Below are 21503 nucleotides of genomic sequence, written 5' to 3' on the forward strand. Positions count from 1 at the left end.
AATTGTACCTCTATTTCTTTCTTTTCTTTTTTTTTTTTTTAAATATATTTTATTGATTTTTTACAGAGAGGAAGGGAGAGAGAGATAGAGAGTTAGAAACATCGATGAGAGAGAAACATCGATCAGCTGCCTCCTGCACATCTCCCACTGGGGATGTGCCCGCAACCCAGGTACATGCCCTTGACCGGAATCGAACCCGGGACCCTTCAGTCCGCAGGCCGACGCTCTATCCACTGAGCCAAACCGGTTTCGGCTGTACCTCTATTTCTTAATAAATTCTATGCATTCCATATTGCGTTTGGTTTTATTGTACAGCATCCTGGTGGATGGATTTATACACCTGTTGCACATCATATGCATGATCCATTCTGAGCTTCATATAGTCCCCCCAAAATAATTATCTCCATTTTTCACATGAGAACATTTCATGGGGTCATGTTAGATAGCTGATTTGGACAGACTCAGACCCAAAACTGTGTCTTTTGCTTCTGCTCAATGATTCTTAAGTTTTAACCTCAAAACAAATTAGAAAATGTCGTGGGACTGAGCACCAGCAAGATAATTCTTTGTTGGCTGGTGAAGGTGCCCTGTTGTGACCATGGAGGAGTGTCTGGCAGCATCCTGGCTTCTACCCACTAGATGCCAGTAGCACCCCTTTCTGGTTGGGCCATACAGAGCTAAGATGGGTGGGGGAAGTGGATAAATGTACAAAACACCGGAGTAAAATCTATAGTACAGAGGAGTTATCTAAATGTGTAGAGTTGGATAATAAACGTGACATCCCAAAACTCATGGGATGCAACAAAAAAATGCTTTGAGGATGATTTATATGTTTAAGTATTTATATAAGAAGAGAAGAAAACCTCAAAATTAATGAGTTAAATGCCCCAACTTAAGAAGTTAAGAGAAAAGCAATAGCATTGCCCCCAAACTACACAGAAGAAAATGAATACCTAAACAAAAAAGAGTAGAAATTAGTAAAACAGAAAGTAAAATACATATATATATATATATATATATATATATATATATATATAAAATTCAACAAAACCACAAGTTTGTCCTTTTCTAAATTGAACAAAATAGATACAACTCTGGGAAGACTGATCAGCTAAAAATGATACCAAAGTTCAATAATATTATGAAAGAAAACTTGGGCCTTAGGATATGAATAAAACAGAGTTTTATATTATTTTAATTATCTGTTGCTTTGTTACAAACTATCACTAAAAACAACTATTAACCATTTCTCATGAGTTCATGGGCTCACCCATGCTGGGTGTCCAGCTGCTGCCAGCCTTGCTGCCGCCCATGCTGTGTGCCCAGTTCTTCTGTCTCACATGGTATTGACTGGGACACACAGAGGCAAAGGACTGGTCTCAACAACATTACTCTCACAACCAGTAACCATGAACCACTCAATAGAGAAGTGGGTAAAAGATGTAGCTAGGAATTTTATTTAGAGGAAACATACAGTATAGCCAAGAAATGTTAAAAAAAAAAAATCATAAGTAATTGAGAAAAATACAATTCAAAACCTCAAGATTTTGCCTGGCCAGCATAACTTAGTGGTTGAGCATTGACCTATGAACCAGAAGGTTACGGTTCGATTCCTGGTCAGGGCACATGCCCCAGTTGTGGGCTCGATCCCCATTGTGGGCTGCTCAATGATTCTCATCATTGATATTTCTATCTCTCTCTTCCTCCCTTAAATCAATAAAAATATATATATTTTAAAAACTCAAAATTCCAATTTACACCACTATATTGAAAAACAATGTAAAAGTCTGACAATATAAAAAATTTAGGGAGGATGTGAAACTACTGAAGCTCTTGCACATTGGGGGAGGGGGGGAGGGTGGTATAAATTTGTACAGCCCCTTTAGGAAACAAATTGGCATTTCTCCTTAATGACAGACCTGTCAGTCAAACGTGCCAATAATCCCACTCCCCCAGCTTTGCTGCCAACCAACATTCGGTTAATTGTTCAATTGCAAGGCTGCTGAGTGGTGTGGAGCCTGTTTCACTTTGATTTGGTTCTTCCTTTTTCCTGTAGCTCAGTGTGCCAGCTGCTGGTCTGCCTCATCTATCCTGACATAAACTCATGAACTCAGCCTGGGGAAAGTGGCCAGCCCCTCCCCGTCCCCTCTAAGAATCTTAAAAAGAAAATAGGACTCTTCTCTTCAGTCTTTGCCACCATCTTAAAATCTGTGACAACCAGTCAGGGAAGTGCTGTGTCCTACAGAGCCGGAGGGTAATGGCCATGTTTAGAGGAAAAGGAATGGGGTTTCCTGGCAGAGGGCACTGAAATAGAGGGCGGGGCTAATACGAGTCGGGAAGTGCCTGGGAATGCCATTCTGACTGTAACATAGATGCTTCTGATGGAGGAAAAGTCCAGGGGGCCGAGGATGAGTATGACCAGAAATGTGGAGAAACTCTTCAAAAGAGGTCTCCAAGGATGGGCTGGACCACCCTGGGTGTATGCATTGTTTTATTATGAGGCATCGGAACTGACAGCCACTCAGAGGTTTTTATCAGGATTCCTGCCATGCCTGAGATTCTTTGAGGGCCCTGAGCACTCTGCCTTACCCCATCATTACTTAGTTGATTGCTTACTGGCATGTTATCATTCTCCGAAGTCCATAAGCATTCACATAGCGTCTGCTTTAAAGAAAACGTACACGCTGTCATGGGACTAGGCATTCCCTTGAAGAAGGGGGAGAGGGAGAAGCTGTCTTCCGAAAGGCATTCAGGGCAGAACTCACAGCCTTGATCATGACCCTGGACCTGATTTTTGTTTACACACCAAGGAGGAAGCCACCTCTTGGAGCAGACTCATGTTAGCCAAGCCCATAAAGCAAGGACGCCTACTTATGAACTTACAGGAGAATTGACTGTAACAGGAACTCCTGAGCTACCACACGAGCACGGAATTGGCACTGGAAGTTAAAGGAACTAAGGTCAGATGGCATTTGGCACATTTCTTTCACAATGGTCCTCATGAATGGAACTTGAAAACTCACAGTCCTGTGACTAACTCTCCATCTCCCCTGTGCAGTGCTTGGCAGGGGCACGGCCAACATTTGCCTCAGCGATGTCTTCACGCCTACTTTCCGTGATGCCAACACCCTCGGTTAAGTTTCACATTGCCTACATCTTCAACCAGATCTGAATCAATTCCTCCAACTTTGGAAATATCCTTCGTTTTAAGGTGACTTTACATAATTTGGTCCGTTTTAGTGTAGATTCCAAGTGTTGGGTGGCATCTCGCTGTAGGCCCCAGTTATGCATCCTCACTCATACTATTTTTTTTTTTAATTTATTTATTTATTTTTTTAAATTAAATCTTTATTGTTCAGATTATTACATTTGTTCCTCTTTTTTCCCCCCATAACTCCCCTCCTTCCAGCTCCCACCCCACCCTCCACCCTCACTCCCCACCCACTGTGTTCATCCATAGGTGCATGATTTTTGTCCAGTCACTTCCCGCATCTCCCACACCCCTTTTTCCCCCAAGAATAGTCAGTCTATTCCCTTTCTATGTCCCTGATTCTATTATAATCACCAGTTCATTCTGTACATCAGGTTATTTATTCACTTGATTCTTAGATTCATTTGTTGATAGATGCATGTTTGTTGTTCATAATTTGTATCTTTACCTTTTTCTTCTTCTTCCTCTTCTTAAAGGATACCTTTCAGCATTTCATATAATACTGGTTTGGCGGTGATGAACTCCTTTAGCTTTTCCTTATCTGTGAAGCTCTTTATCTGACCTTCAATTCTGAATGATAGCTTTGCTGGATAAAGTAATCTTGGTTGTAGGTTCTTGGTATTCAGCACTTTGAATATTTCTTGCCATTCCCTTCTGGCCTGCAAAGTTTCTGTTGAGAAATCAGCTGACAGTCGTATGGGTATTCCCTTGTAGGTAATTGAGCCTCTTTCTCTTGCTGCTTTTAAGATTTTCTCTTTGTCTTTTGCTCTTGGCATTTTAATGATGATGTGTCTTGGTGTGGTCCTCTTTGGATTCCTTTTGTTTGGGGTTCTCTGCGCTTCTTGGACCTGTAAGTCCATTTCTTTCACCAGGTGGGGGAAGTTTTCTGCCATTATTTCTTGAAATAGGTTTTCAATATCTTGCTGTCTCTCATCTTCTGGCACTCCAATGACTCTGATATTAGACCGCTTAAAGCTGTCCCAGAGGCTCCTTACACTATCTTCACACTTTCGGATTCTTTTTTCATTTTGCTTTTCCAATTGGGTGTTTTTTGTCGAATCTTTTGTTTGATTATTGTACTCCTCTGGTCTGCTATTGGGTATAATATTCTTTATTTCAGTCCGTGTATGCTTACTTTCTAATTTCTTTATCGTAGCTTCGAGGGTCTCATTAGTTTTCGTGAGGCTCTGCACAAATTTATGGCAAGCCCTCAAAATTGCGATTCTTAGCTCCATATCCTCCATTTCTGTCATGTTTTTTTGTCTCCGCATCTTTTATGCTTTCTTGGTGCACCCCCTTGTGGTCTCTGTGCGCAGTCTTGTTCTAGCCAAGCCTTAATTGTTGTAGTTAACACTAGAGGGGTTTGACCACCAGGCCGGCTGGCTGTGGAAATCAGCTGTGTGGAAAACGTCTGCCTTCTGGGGAGGCGCTAATCCAGCCTTTGCCTGAGGCGATCGGCAAATGGCTGTGCGCAGGTTTTGGGCGGGGCGGGATCAACAGGGCGGGCGGAGGGAGCAGTTATGGCCACGCTCAGTCCCATTCCCAGAGGCTCTGCTTCTCAGAACCCCGGCAGCCGCTGCAAACCTCGGAGAGAAAGCTGCCCTCAGGTCCCAACTGATGCCGGATAATCCCGCTTCTCCCGTTTGAGTCTGGGTCCCTAGAGACTCGCCCGGATCTGGAGCCCAGAGTCTGAGACTCACTCCCGGCAGAAAACGACAACCGCGCCCTCAGCCACCAGCCCGCTTTGCGCGCGCACCTCGGTACCTTTGTATTTTCCACACTGCGCCGCCTCTGAGCCTCGATTTGCTGTTCTCTTTCCTTCTAGTTGTAGAGTCTCTCTTCAGCCAGCCTTCCTGTGGTTCTGGGTGATGTCCGTTCAGTCTTTTAGTTGTATTTTTGAAATGGTTGTTTGCGGCAGCGGTCTCCGGTGTTTACCTACGCCGCCATCTTGGTCTCTCTCCCCTCACTCATACTATTGCATCATTAGCATCTTTCCTGAAATCTATGTTTTGGTTCATTCCTACCATAATATCTTTTGGTTATTTATGATATTTCTAATTGTATTTTTGGATGGCTGGACTTATTAATCATTCTCTTCCAAAAAAAAATTTTATCAGTGATGTGGAGTTATCATCAGAATGTTGCATTACTCATTTTTTGTGTGTCTTTGTTCACACCCATCATATTCCTTCCCTCCCTCCCATGAGTTACACACTTGTTATGAGATGGGTCAAACATGAAGGTCAACGTCTAGATCAGGCACTCCTGTGCAAATGAGACTGTTAGGGAAAGAACAGGGGTTCATTTCAGGGAATCAGCCTCCATCTTCATTTCATCCACTCCTTCCACTTTTCTTTTAGTGCCTTGGAACCTCCAGTCCCTGTCTGAGCTGCCCGGGAAGGCTCCACTGCTCCTTGGCTTCAGCCAGACTCGTGAATCAAACCCACAAGTCAGGTCACTCTCATCATTTTTCTCCAGCCGCCATATGGCCAAGAATTTATGGGAAGCTCAGAAAGAGTGTAGCAGCACTGTGTCCGTTTACAAATATTAATGAAAACTAGGTCCCAGAGGGAAGGCTCTGCTCACTGCTGAGACAGGCACAGCAGTCTCTCCCCAATCCCAGCCCTTTCTGATCCCATGGGAACCTCTCCGTTAGAAGCCTTTTCTACGAGGGGTTGAATCCCGTGTTGGCGCTCCCAGGCCTTCTCCTCTCAGAAACCTTGATTAACAACACCAGAGTAGACCTCTTCAGACTTTCTCATGCCCAAAACATAAATCAAGGAAGCCTACGTTAAGTAGAGAGTGGAAAGCCGATAAGGAAAGCATGAATATGTCTCCTTTATTGTCACGTCTCCTTTATTGTTCCTGGTTCAGCTTTATAGCCTGCCCTTGGCCAGAAAGCCTTCAGACCCTCTTTCTAGACAAAAACATTCCTTACCCAAGATAAGGGTGTGATAAAGAAACTTGAGCCTCATTCAGTTTTCTTGCACATTATGTCCCAGAGCACTTGGAGAATAGGAGTAAAACACACATCGACAGTGAGGAATTTTAGAGGACGAGAGATGCCGAATGTGTTCAGACAAGCAAATGCCATTCCATGTTCAAGTTTCTGCAAATCATGCACCTTTAAGTTTGACCTCACCTCAGGAAAATATTCTAGGATGGATTGCTCAAAAGACCCTTTGCGATTCCCTAGAAAGAGAACATGGGACCACTTAGACCAAGTCATAGCAAATGCTTTAACTTTTTATTTTTGCTAGATTAGTTGATCCAAGAAACTTAGTAGAAAATGAATCTGGATTTCCACAGGGCGATTTGGAAAGGACTCTCCTAATACCTTATGAAGAGAGTGCAGAAATATAGACTGAATTTAGTGACAGTTGCCAAAACATGTCTCATTTCCAATGGCAACTTCTCACTTTACCCAATAACAATAAGCCCTTGATCCCCAGTTCAAGCTGAGACCCTGGATGAGAGATGTACTAGAGGGATAATTAGGCAGACAGCTTGGGGCAGAGCTACGGAATACAGGCAGTCCTTGGGTTACGTTGGACTTGACGTATGTCGTTTCATGGTTACGTCATCATCTCCCATTTATTTATAAATAAATAAATAAATAAAGTTCCGACATTTCGAAGTATGTACATATTTGCTTTATGTTTTTTTATTATTATTTTTATTTACCACAAATAAAGGTCAGGAATTGTTCTTTCTTTTAAAATTTTTTGACTGTTTCACTTCATTACTGCTGTGTATGTGCTCCATGTGAGTGATGTGGGTGCTTATGTAGGTGGGTTCCAACTTACGGCGAAAATCGCATTATGTCATGCAGTAGGAATGGATCTCCGACGTAACCCAAGGACCTACTGTAGTCTTTTCTGCAGGTTCTCAAGGCATCAGGAGTTTGCTAGGGAAGAAACATTATGGCTAACCTGAACTCAAAGTAAAGAGCCATACACCTGACATATTCTGAAAAGCAATAATAAAGGAAAAAAGTAAATTTCCTAATTTTACATTATACTAGTATATATAAATGCTTAAATTTCTAAACCCTGGTAAAATACATATATATATTGTTTGACTTCTTTATAAATAGTACATATGTATTGTTTGTGTTTTTATTTAATGGAACAGCGACTAGAAGGGCATACAAGGGTGTACCTGACAAGGGAAGAAGATAAATGGCACTGAGAGGGTACAAAAGGCACATCAACTTTATCAACAAATAGGGTTGCAAGAACCGAACACCAAAGGCAGACCCTGACTCAGAGGGCCTGGCGTCGTCGTGGCCCAAGGAGGCCTGAAGGAAATCCACAAAGCGGTGCACTGAGAGGAAGGAAAGCGCTCTGAGAGTCCTGCTCATCATGCTTGACAAGTCCCACTTTAATGAGCAGCTGGCAGCCAAGGAGTCTTTTGAAGGACTGGGCAGCATCAAAAGGAAAAGTGGGAAGAAGGCCTTGCTGAAGTGAAGTGAACTGACATCAGGGAAGGCAAGCTGTTGTGGGGACCGTGCTTGCTGACAGCTTCTCCTTGGTTAGGAAGGATCTCCTGTGGCCGGACAGGTTCCCACACCAGGACCTGGAGAGAGGGCGGGGCAGGAACTGGGTGCGTGAGCAAGCAGGCAGCGTTTGTGCTTGGCCGGGGGCGGGCGCCGCGGGATGGCTGTACCCTGGCAGACAGCCGCAGAGCTCAGAGGAGGTGTGAAGAGGGCTCCGTCAGCCATGAGTTGCCTTACAGGAGCTGGACTCGAGGCCGGGTTGACAGGAAGTCGGCAAGCAAGGGCTGGCTTTGCAGGGACGTGGAGGGGTTGGCTGGAAGCAATTGGAGTCACCACTGGACACTTTGCCTAAACCTGTCACACAGCAGGCGGGTTGGCAGGGAGGGGATTTGCAGTCACCTTGGTTGCAGGAGGTGGGTCCGCCACAGGTTGGTTGACCAGAAGGCCCAGTGCCACAGGATGCGGGTGTGCAAGAGTTCTTCACAGAGCAAGGGGGCCGGCAGTTAGCTGCCGGCCGGCAGATGAAGGATATGGAAGGAGCTGCTTGGCCGGGCGGTGGCTGGTAAGGGGAGGTCACACAGCAAACAGGATTGCAAGAACCGAACACGCAAGGCGATGGCTGGCAGGGAACGGGCATGCAGGGAACTGATTGGCAAGTCTTGAAAACGTAGCAGATGGGCTGGTAGTAAGTTGATCTGCAGGGCTGACCTTCGCCACTCGTGGGGTGGCATGAACCCGCTTGGCAGCAAGTTGGCGGGCGTGGAGTAGCTGCACAGGCCGTCGGTGGGCACGATGTTTCAGGACAGGGAGTCACCTCAGAGCAGGATGGCTGGCAGGACCTAGTGTCACGGCAGACTGATTGGTCACAAGCTGCCTGGCGCGATCCGGACATGAAGACAGGTCCCTGGCAGGAACTTGGCTGACTGGAGCTGGCTTTGCAGCACTTTTCCCGGCGGCCGGTGGGTTCTGAGCAGGAGGGCTGGCAGGAGCTAACCAGACGAGGAGCCTGACCGGGGCTGGATTCGTAGCAGGCTGTGCAGGAGCAAATGGGGTGGCAAACAAAGCCCACACAGGAAGTTGCTGGAAGGCAGGTAGGGTGGCAGGGAGCAGGTTCACGGCCTCCTGGGACACTGCCGGATGGCTGGCAGTGTCCTTGGCATGTGATCAGTTGCCAGGTTCTGCTCCGGCAGAAGCTAGGCAAAAGGATGCCATTTCGGAAGCTGCCACTCGTTGGGCACATGGAGATGGTGGGCCCAGCTGGAATGGCCACGGCATTTCCAGGACAACAGCCGTCCATCATGGCGCTGGAGCTCATTTGCCAGGAAGACACCTGATACACAGGGGCCTTTATAGGTCTCCACTAGGGGTGTTGGCGCGACATAGAGCATCTTTCCTTGTTGTTGTTTCCATCGGTTTGCAGGCAGACATCTGATTAGCAGGCTTCAGGAGCCGGGGAGATGCTTTTACAACTTGTCTGTTGAGCGGGGAGTTTTCTTTGCTAAGTTTGGATTCCTGGATGCTGCTCCTGCCCTGCGATGAGCTGTCGCTTTTACAGGTTGTGCTCCGACCTCCCGGAAGCAGGCCTTTCCCAGCACAACCCCTCATCAGGAGGCCGTAGCCCGCTCTCCCACCAGGAATGCAGTTCTGTGCCATTCAATCTGAAACGAAGCCCTGACCCAGTTAAGGGAGGGTAATGTCAGAGAAGGAGAGCAGAAAATCAGTCAAGGATATTCTTTCTAGACCTTTCCCATTTGGCTTTCCTGAAACAACTCTGCTAGGACCAATGACAATAGTAACAGCTTCCATTTATCGCATACCTACTACGTACCAAGTCCTTGGTGGCATTTTTCATGGGATCTTTGCAGTGACCCTAGTTACTAGGTATAATTGTCACCACCATTTTGGAGGTAACAAACCAACTTGGAATTTAAATCATGTTCCCCAAATTATGCAAGTAATGAAGGGTAGAAATAAGATTCAAACCTGTCTTAGGCTGACCCAAATTCCTCTGAAACTGACCACCTACTAGACCTCCCGACTTTGGAGGGGGAATGGGATGACTTTAACACAGTGACTGAAGGCTGACATTCTTGCAACAATACACCTGCTACGTGTGGGTGGCCCAGGCCCCACACTAGGAGTCATCTGCCCTCTCCGGTGACTGTAGTCATCAGATCAAACGGGTATGAGTACTTACCTCTGCTCATCAATACATCCAAAGACAATCATTGAATTTGGAAATTTAAAACTGCCATATGCTTCATCAGGAAAGGTTAAACTCACACTATGAAGTCAAAGCATACATATTCTGTAAATATAAAAACACAACAACCAGATGTGACATGAGGCCATAGCTGCGAAGTTGTGTTAGTGTTAAATCAACCTCTTCCAAGAGGGATTTGCAAGGTGCTTTTCTGATTCTTCCCCTCTTCCTCTGGGCTGGTCCAGGCTCTGCTTCACCATCCTACTCCAGCATCCTACACCGGTCCACGCCCTGGCCTGGTTCACAGTGGAGATGCAGGGTGGAATGGATAGACCATGGCTTTGAGAGCCAGACAGGGCTGCTCTAGATTTCTGGTTCTGCCGCTAACTCACTCTGTTGGACCTCTTAGCTCATGACTCCGTGTTCAAAGTACCAGGAGTTCATCTATTGCATTGCTGTTGCTCAGGTTACTTTTGCTCTTACTCTCTGTCTCAGAATTATTGAGAGTGCTGGACATCCTGGAAGATACTTTTCAAATTACCAGATACAAAATGCTATCACCTTATACCCTCCACCTCCTCATTTTAAAAAGAGACAATTTTCTGATTGAATGATGCCTAGAAAACTCTTCCCTAGTGGTTAAAATGCCTTTCCTCTACCATTGCTGTTTTTTTGCTTTTTTTTTTTGGTAGGGATACATATATCTTTTTATTTGTGTGTGTGTGTTCTCTGCTTTCTTTTTTAAATTTTATCTTTATTGTTGAAAGTATTATAGATGTTCCCTTTTCCCCCCATTGACTCCCTTCACCTTGTACCCGTACCTTCCCCTCCCCCCGAGGCCTTCACTGTGCTATTGTCTGTGTCCATGGGCTATCATATATGCATATGAGTTCTTTAAATGGACTGACAGAAGAAAGGGGCGATGGAGTGAAACCTACCATTGCTTTTTATGTCACAGCATCAGTCACTTCTTTTGCCCTCATTTCATTGCTATTCATTTCAACATCTTGTAAACTACAAGGGTCCCTAAAGGATGTTTTATTCCTAAATATATATATATATATATATCCCAAACCTCTCATCTCCCAAAAGGAAATACTTATGTTTATCATCCCCTTGTGAATATAGATATAAAATATACTGGAGGCCTGATACATGGAATTCGTGAAAGGGGATTGGCCCTCGCAGCCCTGGCGTTATCCAGAATGTCGTCCGGATGGTTGTTCTGCTGTTTGGTCTAATTAGCATATTAGCTATTCATTATATAGGATAGTATATATAACATAATGTGTGTATTTGCATATGTACTCATACATGTAAATTCATGTATGTGTATTGTTTTGAACTTTAGATACATGTGTGCTCTCTGAGGCTTGTTCATATTAATCCACATTTCATTGGTAAGGTTCACTTATATTGCATGTAGCCATTGTCCAGTCATTTTCCCCTGCAGCAGAATAATCTATTACATGACTATACCATAATTTTCTTGTCTCTGTGGATGGGCACTTGCATTGTTTGTCCTTTATATTCCTCACCTATAAAATAGGGGAGAAGAAATCTTCTCACAGAATGACTGTGATTTACATGAAACACTGAGTCCATGCTTGGCACAGAGATTTAAAATCTGGCTAACTCCTCTCTTGCCTCTGGAAGGAGACAGAGCTAAATCCCAATAGTCTGATGAGACAGGAACGCCAATACCAGTGGCAGGATAAGTTTCACTTTTTACTCTGCATTGTCTAATCCAGTGGTTCTCAAACAGGGGCAGTTTTTGCACACACACTCCCCAGGGGGTGTTTGGCAGTGTCTGGAGACATTTTTGGTCATCACAATCTGGAGACACTACTGGCATCTAGTTGGTAGAGGTCAGGGATGCTGCTTAGTATCATACAAGCATAGGGCAGCACTACAACAAAGAATGACCCAGCCCAAAATGTCAATAGTGCCAAAGTTGAGAACTCTGGCCTCCCCTCCCCTGTGCTTAGGAGAGCAAAAGCTGCATTTTGAGGACAAGGAATAGCCCTTTTTTTCTGTGTATTATGTGTAATGGATGATCACTTTGAAGAGACTCCATCCTTAGAGATTATAAGAGGCTATGTATGGAGTTTTTACAAAAAAAAAAAAAATGTGTCTTACAGGACTAGGAGAACATAAGTAAAGCTCTTACACAAAAAATCCTTTCCTATTGTAATTAGGACCCCCCCCCCCACACACACACACACACATGTTTTCATCCCACTGGGGACCCCAAAGCCACTGGCTTCCTCCCCAGTCTGCCTATAGCCAAGAGCATACTCCTCATTGCAGTTCTCAACACCAAGGCCAAAGGGACATTCCAAAACAGTGCTCTTCATGTCACTGCCCTGCATACAATTCCTTGATGCCTTCATGTCAGCCCTGCACCACATCCAAATCCCTCTGTCCAGCATACAAGGTCTGACAAGAGCAGCTCATGGTCCGATTACCTGACCTCAGAGCTCATCACTCCTCTAAGCACACATTTACCCAGGCCTCACCTAGTAAATAGTGTGCTCACAGACAATTTATGTGTGTGCTTCCTCTGCCTAGAAAACTCTTCCTTCCTGCTTTCTAACTGCTCAATTCCTACTTGTGCTGAAAGACAAGGCTTCAGTATCACAGTCCCCAAGAATCCTCCCCTGGCTCCCCCTAACACCCTGCTGAGTTCCCAGTGCCCGTGCCTGCCTCTACCCCAGCATTTAGCACGATGAAGTATAGTTCATTGTCTCTTTGTCCATCTGTCTCTCCACTGGAGTGAGCTCCTCTGAGAGCAAAGACTGAGACTTCTGTCGTCTCATTCCTAGAGCCTAACCTAGTCCCTGACACCTCACAGTCTAATAAACCTTGTGGGATGGATGAATGGTTGGATGGAGCTGCTCTCAAAAATGAGGCAAGTCAGCTGATGAGGTGATGGCATTAACAAGAGAGGTGAGAACAGCATGTCGCTTTAACTTAGCCATGTTTATTGGACAGTTAAATACCCTCTCTCACTGAGGAGGTCCCCAAGGAGCATGAGCACACAGCGGGGGAGCACAGGCAGGAGGACTGGAAGCAATGTAGCCAGGAAAGAGACTTGAGACCAAGTGGCACAGCTCGATGACAGCAGCAGACAGGCACCCAGAGTGTCCTCTCAGTGCCCAGGAGGCCTTCATGTGGGCCATTCAGATACTGTCATTTCTGAAGAGTTATTTGAAACATAAGCAGATGGTGAGTGATGCTGCAGAAAGAAAAAGATGCTAGCTATGTCGTGCTGCGCTTCGGCAGGGGGCGGGCAGTCAAGCTTCCTCTCTAGTCGGAGGTTTGCTTTGCAGGAATTGGTGGGCTGAGGTCCATTCAGCGGTTGGCAGGCTTGGTGGCAGCAGGCTGGCTGGCTGTGGCCTCATGGGTGGTTGGGCTGGTGGATTTGTCCTCCGTGGGCTGGCAGGGATTGTCCTCTGAGACTTCCGCCTTGCGGGGAGTGGAGTCAGCACAATCCTGTTGGCTGGAAGTGGACTTCTTGCAATCTCTTTTGCAGGAGTTAGCACAAGGCAGGTAGGAGCTCACTGGGCGGTAGGAGAATGAAGTGATATAGGCCGGGCGGCGCAGGATGGAGTAACAAGGGCGGTAGCAGGCAGGGCGGTAGGAGATGGACGTCACATACGGCTGCCTGTAGGTGAGGGGTCCAGAGTAGATGGAGCGGTAGATTGGGCGGTAGGGGACCGAAGTCGTGCAAGACGGTTTGCAGGAGCTGGGTATGTAGAAAGTCCGAGGGTAAGTCGGTTGGCAGATGGCAGATGCAGAAGACCCCGGGCGGCAGCAGGGAGGCTGGCAGGAGGGAGATGGGCAGGAAACAGGCTCACAGCAGATGGACTGACGGCGCTGGACTATGTAGCAAGCAGGTTGGCATGGACGAGGCACACAGACACTTGGTGAGCAGGGGCTGGGCTCTGAGCAGATGGGTTGGCAGATGCTGGAGACACAACACGAGGGCTCCTGGCAAGTGCTAGAGACACAAGGTGGTTCCCAAGGGCTCGGAACACAGCAGACAGGGCGAAGGCAGACAGGCTCACAGACCAGAGCCACACAGGGAGCTGGCTGGCAGATGCTGGGCCCGGAGCAGGATAGCTCACAGGGACTGGGCTCACAGCAAGCAGCCTGGCAGCTATTGCCCACAGAGCAGACAGATGGGCAGCAGCTGGGTGTGGGGCACACGGGCTGACAGCAAGCAGGTTCACAGACCAGTGGTTGGCAAGAACTAGGCACAGTGCAGACAGCTGGGCAGCAGCTGGGCTCACAAACAACTTGCTGGCAGGGGGTTGGCACACAGAGGACCTGTTGGCAGGAAGCAGCCTCACAGCACACAGGCTGGCAGCAACTGCTCACGGAGCAAGAAGGCTCACATGTGGTGGCCTCGCAGCACACAGGTTGGACACAGCTGCTCACGGAACAGCAGGGATCACACGTGGTGGCCTCACAGCACACGGGTTGGACACAGCTGCTCACGGAACAGCAGGGCTCACACGTGGTAGCCTCACAGCACACGGGTTGGGCACAGCTGCTCACGGAACAGCAGGGATCACACATGGTGGCCTCGCAGCACACGGGTTGGGCACAGCTGCTCACGGAACAGGAGGGCTGACAGCATTGTGAGCCACAGCTGGATGCTCCGCAGCTGTCTTGACAGGTCATCAGTTGCCACGTCTGGCTCTGGCAGGAGCTGGGCAAGCAGACGGGCCCTCTGCAGCTCACCTCCGTGGAGCAGAGAGAGATGGCTGGCACGGAGGGGCATTTCCTAGAACAGCAGTTTCCAGGCATGATGGAGGTGCCTCTGTTTCCTGGTGAGTGCTGCGAGGTGGCTGCCTGACTGGCACAGCTCCCTGGGGCCCTCTCTTTTATACCCCTTCACCGGCATATGATGTGTTGAGCTCCTGCGTCTTTTCCTCGTTGCTGTTTGGGCCACTTTTCAGAGGAACATCTTATTATGCCAAGGTTTGTTGACCTGCGGTTGTTTATCTACCCATAAAGAAGCTGTTTGTTTATTGACTTGCTAAATGTGGAGTCTTGGGAGTTATAGGCCATCTTGGAATAAGCGTCATCACCTTCAATGATCTGTATCTCTGAGCATCATGAACAGGGAAGAAGAAAAGAACTTATCGTTTATCCATCTTCTATCCTCTATATCGGGCCCTGAGCTGGTTACAGGGGATGCCCATGCATAAGACCTACTCACTCATCCTCATAGATATCACTCTTTGGTGGGCAGACAAGTGTACAGGCAAACTCATCGCAATGCAATGATAAACTTAACAATAGACATACGGGGATTAGTGAGAGGACAGTGATGAACTCTGTGGAAGAGGGGATATCTGGGATGGATCTCAAATGACTGCACTTTATAGCAGTGATCTTATTTAAAACCATCAGCAATCCCATGAGATAGGGAAACAACTTCTTCCATTACAGATGAAGGAAAGGAAGGGGGAATTGGAATCCAAAAGTTTGTCACTTGCTAAAGATCCCACACGGCTTGCCACCTAATCTAGTGCTGCTCTTCTTCCTCCTCACCATCCTGTCTGGACAGACCTTTCTCAGGAGCCTTTGTCAAAGCCACATGTCACAGGCTTCGTCCTGTTCTGTGCCCCAGACCGCTGGCTCTACCTGTCCCTGGAAGGCACTTGGCCTAGCCATTCTGCTTCTGTTTCCTTTTTTTCCTTCCTCTCACCCCCACCTCAAGCATCCAGTAGATCTCCAGAGTTCTTCTTGCATTTGGTGATTTTTAAAAATATATATATTTTATTGAGTTTTTACAAAGAGGAAGGGAGAGGGATAGAGAGTTAGAAACATCCATGAGAGAGAAACATTGATCAGCTGCCTCCTGCACACCCCCTACTGGGGATGTGCCCGCAACCAAGGTACGTGCCCTTGATCGGAATCGAACCTGGGACTCTTCAGTCCACAGGCCGATGCTCTAGCCACTGAGCCAATCTGGTCAGGGCGCATTTGGTGCTTTTTTAAAATTAAATGTATTGGAATAACATTGGTTAATAACATATAAATTTCAGGTGTACAACTTTCTAATAAGACATCTTTATACTCTATTGTCCTTTGGTGATTTTAACAGCTCCTAAAAGAAAGATACATCCAAGACCCAAAGGGTAAAGAAGAAAGACAGGTATTTTTTTTTTTTTACAAAAGCATTATGAACAAAAGCAAAAACACAAATGCTTTCTCAAAGCATTGTGTCAATGCTGCTGCTTGAGAGAGACATGATGTGGGAAACAAACCCTAAGTTTCTAAACACCAAGGACTGATATCCCTGCTCACTGAGGCCCCATCTTGCCTCCACCATGTGCTTTCAACATCAATACAAAAGGCGGCTTTGGAAAAGCTGAGCCATTTTTCCAATCATTCACCATTCTTCTCTTCATTCATTAATTTGTGCAATCATTTGCCCAATTTCAATTTTATTCGTCCAACCAACCCAGCCATCATTGGGTTTTGTGTGATGATACAGAATGAATGAGTTGCAATTCCATAAGGAGCTCAAGTTTAGAAGAAAGATACTGCCATAAGCAATTATGGTACAGTATATGTACAAGTGCTACAACACCTGGATGCACGGGTGCTCTGTGGGCACCCAGGAGAAACAGCAATGTGGTTTTGAGGAAGTTAGGGAAGGTTTCTCAAGAGAGCATGATACATTTGGGGAGCAGCAAATGGTTCCATAGCTGAGATGAAAAGTGTAAGGGGACAGGAAAGGATAGTGATGGGTCTAGAGGGGTTACTAGCCACTCAATCATGAAAAAACCTATGAACCGTGGTAATAAGTTGAATTTTATACTGACACCTGGAGGTTTTAAGCAGGGGAGTAACTTAGCCAGGTCTGCCCTTTGGAAGTATCTCTCTGGCTGTGGAGAGGGGATTGAAGAAGAAGGGTGAGTCTGGAAGTGGGCCGACCATTAGGGGTCTGGGGCAATTACCCAAAAGCTTCATGGTGAACTAGCCAGTGCCTTGGGACTGGAGTGATATAAGATGTTTTAAAGAGACAGAATCCACAGGGCTTAGTGGTTGAAAGTGAAAGATTGGGAATAGGGAGTGCCATTCTTTGAGATGTGGATCTCAGCAATAGAGGAAAAGAATTTTAGAAAGCATTGCAGTGGATAAAGCAAGGAGAAGACCCCAAGACCCTGATCTCCACATTTCCAGTTCTTCTCTCCATCCACCTTCTCTTCCTCAGCTAAACCAGCAATAAAATTCCAAATGGAGATGCCCCTCCCAAAAAAAATCCCTCATAAAGGCTCTCAGCCAGAAAACTTGCATAGCATCACTCATTATGCTAGAATGTCATCTCCTCCAAGAATCCTTCCCTGCTAAGTGGAATAAGCTGCTCTTTTAACTATCTAGCCCATTCCTATTGTCTTCTGTAGCTCTTGGCTCCCTTGATGCCATATAAGCACTAGGAGGATAAGAATTTTGTTTATCCCCTGATGTAAACCCAGCACCCAGAGCAGTGTTTGATACGTAGGCAGTTCACTATTAATGTTTGTTGAATGAGTGAATGAGGACCTCCATGGACAAGAGGAACAATTCTCTGTCAATAATTCAAAGAAATTACTACCTTCCATTCATGTTTCCATGAGGCCATGGTCATGAGCAACGAAAGAATGAGCTGCTCTTAATCATAATTGCTCAATGTAGACCAGTTGACCTCTTGGCAACTTTGTCCCTTTGGCATGCTTCTGCTCTGACTGTGGCTTTGTCCTAGGGGTTATAGAGCCAGTATTTAAGAGGCCAATTTCAGGCAGAGCAAACAATGACCTAAATAGTAGAGTTTAAAACTGAATCAGGGCAGAGTCAAATCTCAAATTCTCTCCCAAAGCAAGATACTGAAAATACTACTAGAATTTTTAATGCCAAAAAAATTAAAACACAAGGAACTATCATTAGATACTTGCTAGAACAGCTAAACATTAAAAGACTGACAATATCAAGTGTTAGCAAGAACATGGAGCAACTAGAACCCCCAGATATACAAAATGGTACAACCACTTTGAAAAACAGGTGGGTAGTTTTTTACAATGTGAAACATTCACTTACCATTTGTCCAGCAATCCAACACCTAGAAATTTATCCTAAATAAATGAAAATATGTCCACACAAAAATTTCTACATGAATATTCATAACAGCTTTATTCATAATAGCAAAAAACTGTAGACAACCCAAATGTCCATCAGTAGATGAATATTTTAATGTAGTTTATTTATACAATGTAGTTTATTCACTAAATAAAAAGGAATGAACTATTGAGAGCTACGGCAACATGAACAAATATTTAGAAATGTTATTCTAAGTGAAAAAGTTTACAATATATGATTTAATTTATATGAAATTCTAGAAATGGCAAAATTTATAGTGACATAAAGCAGATCAATGGTTGTCTGAGATTGGGGTCAGGTTGAGGGGACGCTACCTGCAAAAGGACACTGGGGAATTTGAGGGATGATGGAAAATTCTAGATCTTGAGTGCATTAGTGGTTTAATATATACAATTGTCCAAATTTTATCAAACTACACTAAAATGGGAGTAATTTATTACATGTAAATTATATCTCCAAGTTAGCTTATAAAAAATGAAACAATAGAATTTAAAAGCAAAAGCAGCATAATCCTAGTTTTATTTGTAAAATGCTTAGAAAGGAGTCTGAAAAGATACATCTATACTAATAAAAGGGTAATATGCTAATTAGACTGGATGGACTGGATGTCTTCCGGACATCCTTCCTGACAAAGCTGGGACCCCAGGCGGTGCCGCCCAGGGTCCTGAGTGCCTGTGCCAGCCCAAGCAAAGCCAGCCTGGGTCCCGGGTGCCTGCGGCCAGCCAGAGGAGAGAAGCCTGGGTCCCAGGTGCGGGGGCCAAGGCAGAGGCGGTTAGGGGTGATCAGGCGAGCAGTTAGGGGTGGTCAGGAAGGCAGGCGAGCGGTTAGGGGCAATCAGGCAGGCAGGCGAGCAGTTAGGGGCATCAGGCAGGCAAAGTGGTTAGGGGCGATCAGGCAGGCAGGCGAGCAGTTAGGGGTGATCAGGCAGGCAGTCAAGTGGTTAGGGGCAATCAGGCAGGCAGGCAGGCAGAGGGGTTAGGGGCAATCAGGCAGGCAGGCAGGTGAGCAGTTAGGAGCCAGCGGTCCAGGGTTGAGAGATGTCTGACAGGCTGGTATCGGGCCTAAACTGGCAGTTGGACATCCCCCTAGGAGTCCCAGATTGTGAGAGGGTGCAGGCTGTGCTGAGGAACCCACCTCCTGTGCATGAATTTCGTGCACCGGGCCTCTAGTATTAGTAATAAAGCCTGAGTGGTGAGAATTTGAGTGGGTATTATGTCTTCTTTATATTTTTCTATATTTTTTATATATTTTTAGGAATCATTGCTATGCTTATAATCAGAAAATATTTTTGTTTATTGAATAAAGCATTGCTTTGTAGGAATAAGAATAAGTATTGTTCTCCCAGTCCAAGAGCAGAATCAATTTTATTCCACATGTAGCAACTCAAGGTCATATTCAGCAAGAGGTTGAATCAACTACTTCTTGAATTTTAACCTACCAGCCGAACCCACACATAGCTGGGTCAGGCTCCATTTAGCAGACTGGTGCTCACCCTTCCCCTCCCTGGGTCTTAAGCAGAAGAAATACAGCTGGTAACCGGACATGAAAACCTAACCCAGAAAAGGGAGACTTTGCCGAAGCATGAGGCTGGAGGAAGGACCTGAACTTCCCAGAACATCCTTAGAACCTGTGTGTTGTCAAAATTTTGCTACAGGAATCCCTTCCATTTAGAACCAAGCTTGTCTTATCAAGCCTTCTCTTCTCCCCTGACTTTGCTAGAAAGTTCTGACCAAACCCGAAACCTCCGGCAGAACCATTCTAGAACTACAACGCAGGAGGCAGCCAGGCACCTCGCTCAGGTTAAACTTGGCCAGCATCAGCATTTACCTGGGAGCTTTTTAAAATGCAGGCCCCAGCCAGCCGGAGTGGCTCAGAGAATCAGGAGGTCACCGCTCAATGCCAGGTCAGGGCACATGCCTGGGTTGCAGGCTCAGTCCCCAGTAGGGGTTGTGCAGGAGGCAGCCAACCAATTCTCTCTCATCATTGATGTTCTATCTCTCTCTCCCTTTCCCTTCTTCTCTGAAATCAATAAAAAAATATTTTTAAAAATAAAAATGCAGCTCCCAGGGCCTCCACCCTCGGGCTAATGGATAAAACCTCTAGCAGCAAAGCCCAAGGACCTGTACGTTTAAAAGCCTCCCCAAGTGAAGCTCACAGCAGAACTTCAGTCTGCATGTGTGGTTCTCAGGCTCAGTGGTAAGAATACCTGGGGTCCTTGTGAGAAACACAGGCTTCCAGGCCCCCCGCCTCCGAATGCTGATTCTGCCTGGCTCAGGGAGGGCTCCCCTTAACTGCCCCTGGGGGTTCTGATGTAGGTGATCCACGAACTGCTTGTCAGAAGCGCCTACTGTGGACGGCAGAGTGCGTTTTTCTGGCCCAGTGCCCAAGAGGGGGCGAAGGAAGAGGCGGCAGAACTAGTGTGGTTATGCCAGCGTGCTCGCATTTATTAAGAAGTTAACAGAGAGGAATCTGTGCGTCTCAAACGCCTCCGAAAGCTGACGAGGAGGGGTCAGTCCCAGGGGCACCTTGAATGAGAGGATGCTCACGGTGACCACGTAACTTCGTGAATGTCAAGCCAGCCGCGGGGATGCCCCCTTTCAGCTTCGGGGGTCACTTTGGGTGGCACCCAGTTTCAATTCCTCACCAGCACGTGGCTCTAAGTTCTCAGGGCCTTGAAAGACCAGGGCGGGCGCCGGAGAAACAAGTCTCCTCTACAAATACCACGGGAGGCAAGACACTGTCCTGGAAAGTCCTGGGGATGAGGGGCCTCGCCCGGAGCAGATGGGTGGACGCATTCCGTGGGGCTGCCTCCGTGGAGGGGGCACGGGGAGCTCTTCATTTCGTGTCGCAGACGGGCGTGGGCTGGCAGCACACAGGGCCGCAGCAGCCCGAGGAGCCGCAGCAGCTGGACCCGCAGCAGGAGGACCCGCAGCAGCCGCCCCCGCAGCCAGAGCCGCCCCCGCAGCCAGATCCACCGCCTCCGCAGCAGCCAGATCCACCGCAGCACGAGGACCCGCAGCAGCCGCCTCCGCAGCCCGAGCCCCCGCAGCCGCAGCAGGACCCGCAGCAGCCGCAGCAGCCGGGCTGGCAGCAGCACATCTCGCAGCAGTCCTGCTCCTCACCGCAGCAGGTGAAGCAGTCCCCCGGGCAGCACCCCATGATCCCCGCTGGTCAGGGCGCAGGTCAGGACCGCAGCCAGAGTTCCCCAGGTCTGACCGTCACCAGCTGGACAGCAGCTTTTATATCCCCTCCGCCAGGGTGTGGGCCCGAGGGCCAGATGTTTCCTTTGTTATTATTTATGCCCGTTTCCAGAAGGTCTCATTAGCTGCCTGTTTATTTTCCAGCCCTGAGTACCTCAACTCATAAAAAGGCCCCACTCCTCCCAACAGGCTATTTGTCCAGAGGGTAAAAATACACCTTCGGAAAGCCCTGTC

At 46.8% G+C, this 21503-nt stretch overlaps 3 protein-coding genes across 3 annotated transcripts; all 3 read right to left on the reverse strand.

The window, feature by feature from the left end:
* Nucleotides 1–7926: 7926 nt before the first annotated feature.
* On the reverse strand, nucleotides 7927–9009 carry KRTAP29-1 (keratin associated like protein 29-1). The gene has a single exon (XM_070395404.1). The coding sequence runs from the start codon at nucleotides 9007–9009 to the stop codon at nucleotides 7927–7929; it is 1083 nt and encodes a 360-aa protein (XP_070251505.1).
* Nucleotides 9010–13266: 4257 nt separating this feature from the next.
* KRTAP16-1 (keratin associated protein 16-1) lies at nucleotides 13267–14727 on the reverse strand. The gene has a single exon (XM_070394965.1). The coding sequence runs from the start codon at nucleotides 14725–14727 to the stop codon at nucleotides 13267–13269; it is 1461 nt and encodes a 486-aa protein (XP_070251066.1).
* A 6177-nt stretch (nucleotides 14728–20904) lies between these two features.
* KRTAP17-1 (keratin associated protein 17-1) lies at nucleotides 20905–21228 on the reverse strand. The gene has a single exon (XM_070395451.1). The coding sequence runs from the start codon at nucleotides 21226–21228 to the stop codon at nucleotides 20905–20907; it is 324 nt and encodes a 107-aa protein (XP_070251552.1).
* Between the last annotated feature and the right edge of the window lie 275 nt (nucleotides 21229–21503).

The sequence above is a fragment of the Myotis yumanensis genome, unplaced genomic scaffold, assembly GCF_028538775.1.
Source record: "Myotis yumanensis isolate MYYU_CA2020_CCGP unplaced genomic scaffold, mMyoYum1.0.hap1 SCAF_16, whole genome shotgun sequence".
Lineage (NCBI taxonomy): Eukaryota > Metazoa > Chordata > Mammalia > Chiroptera > Vespertilionidae > Myotis > Myotis yumanensis.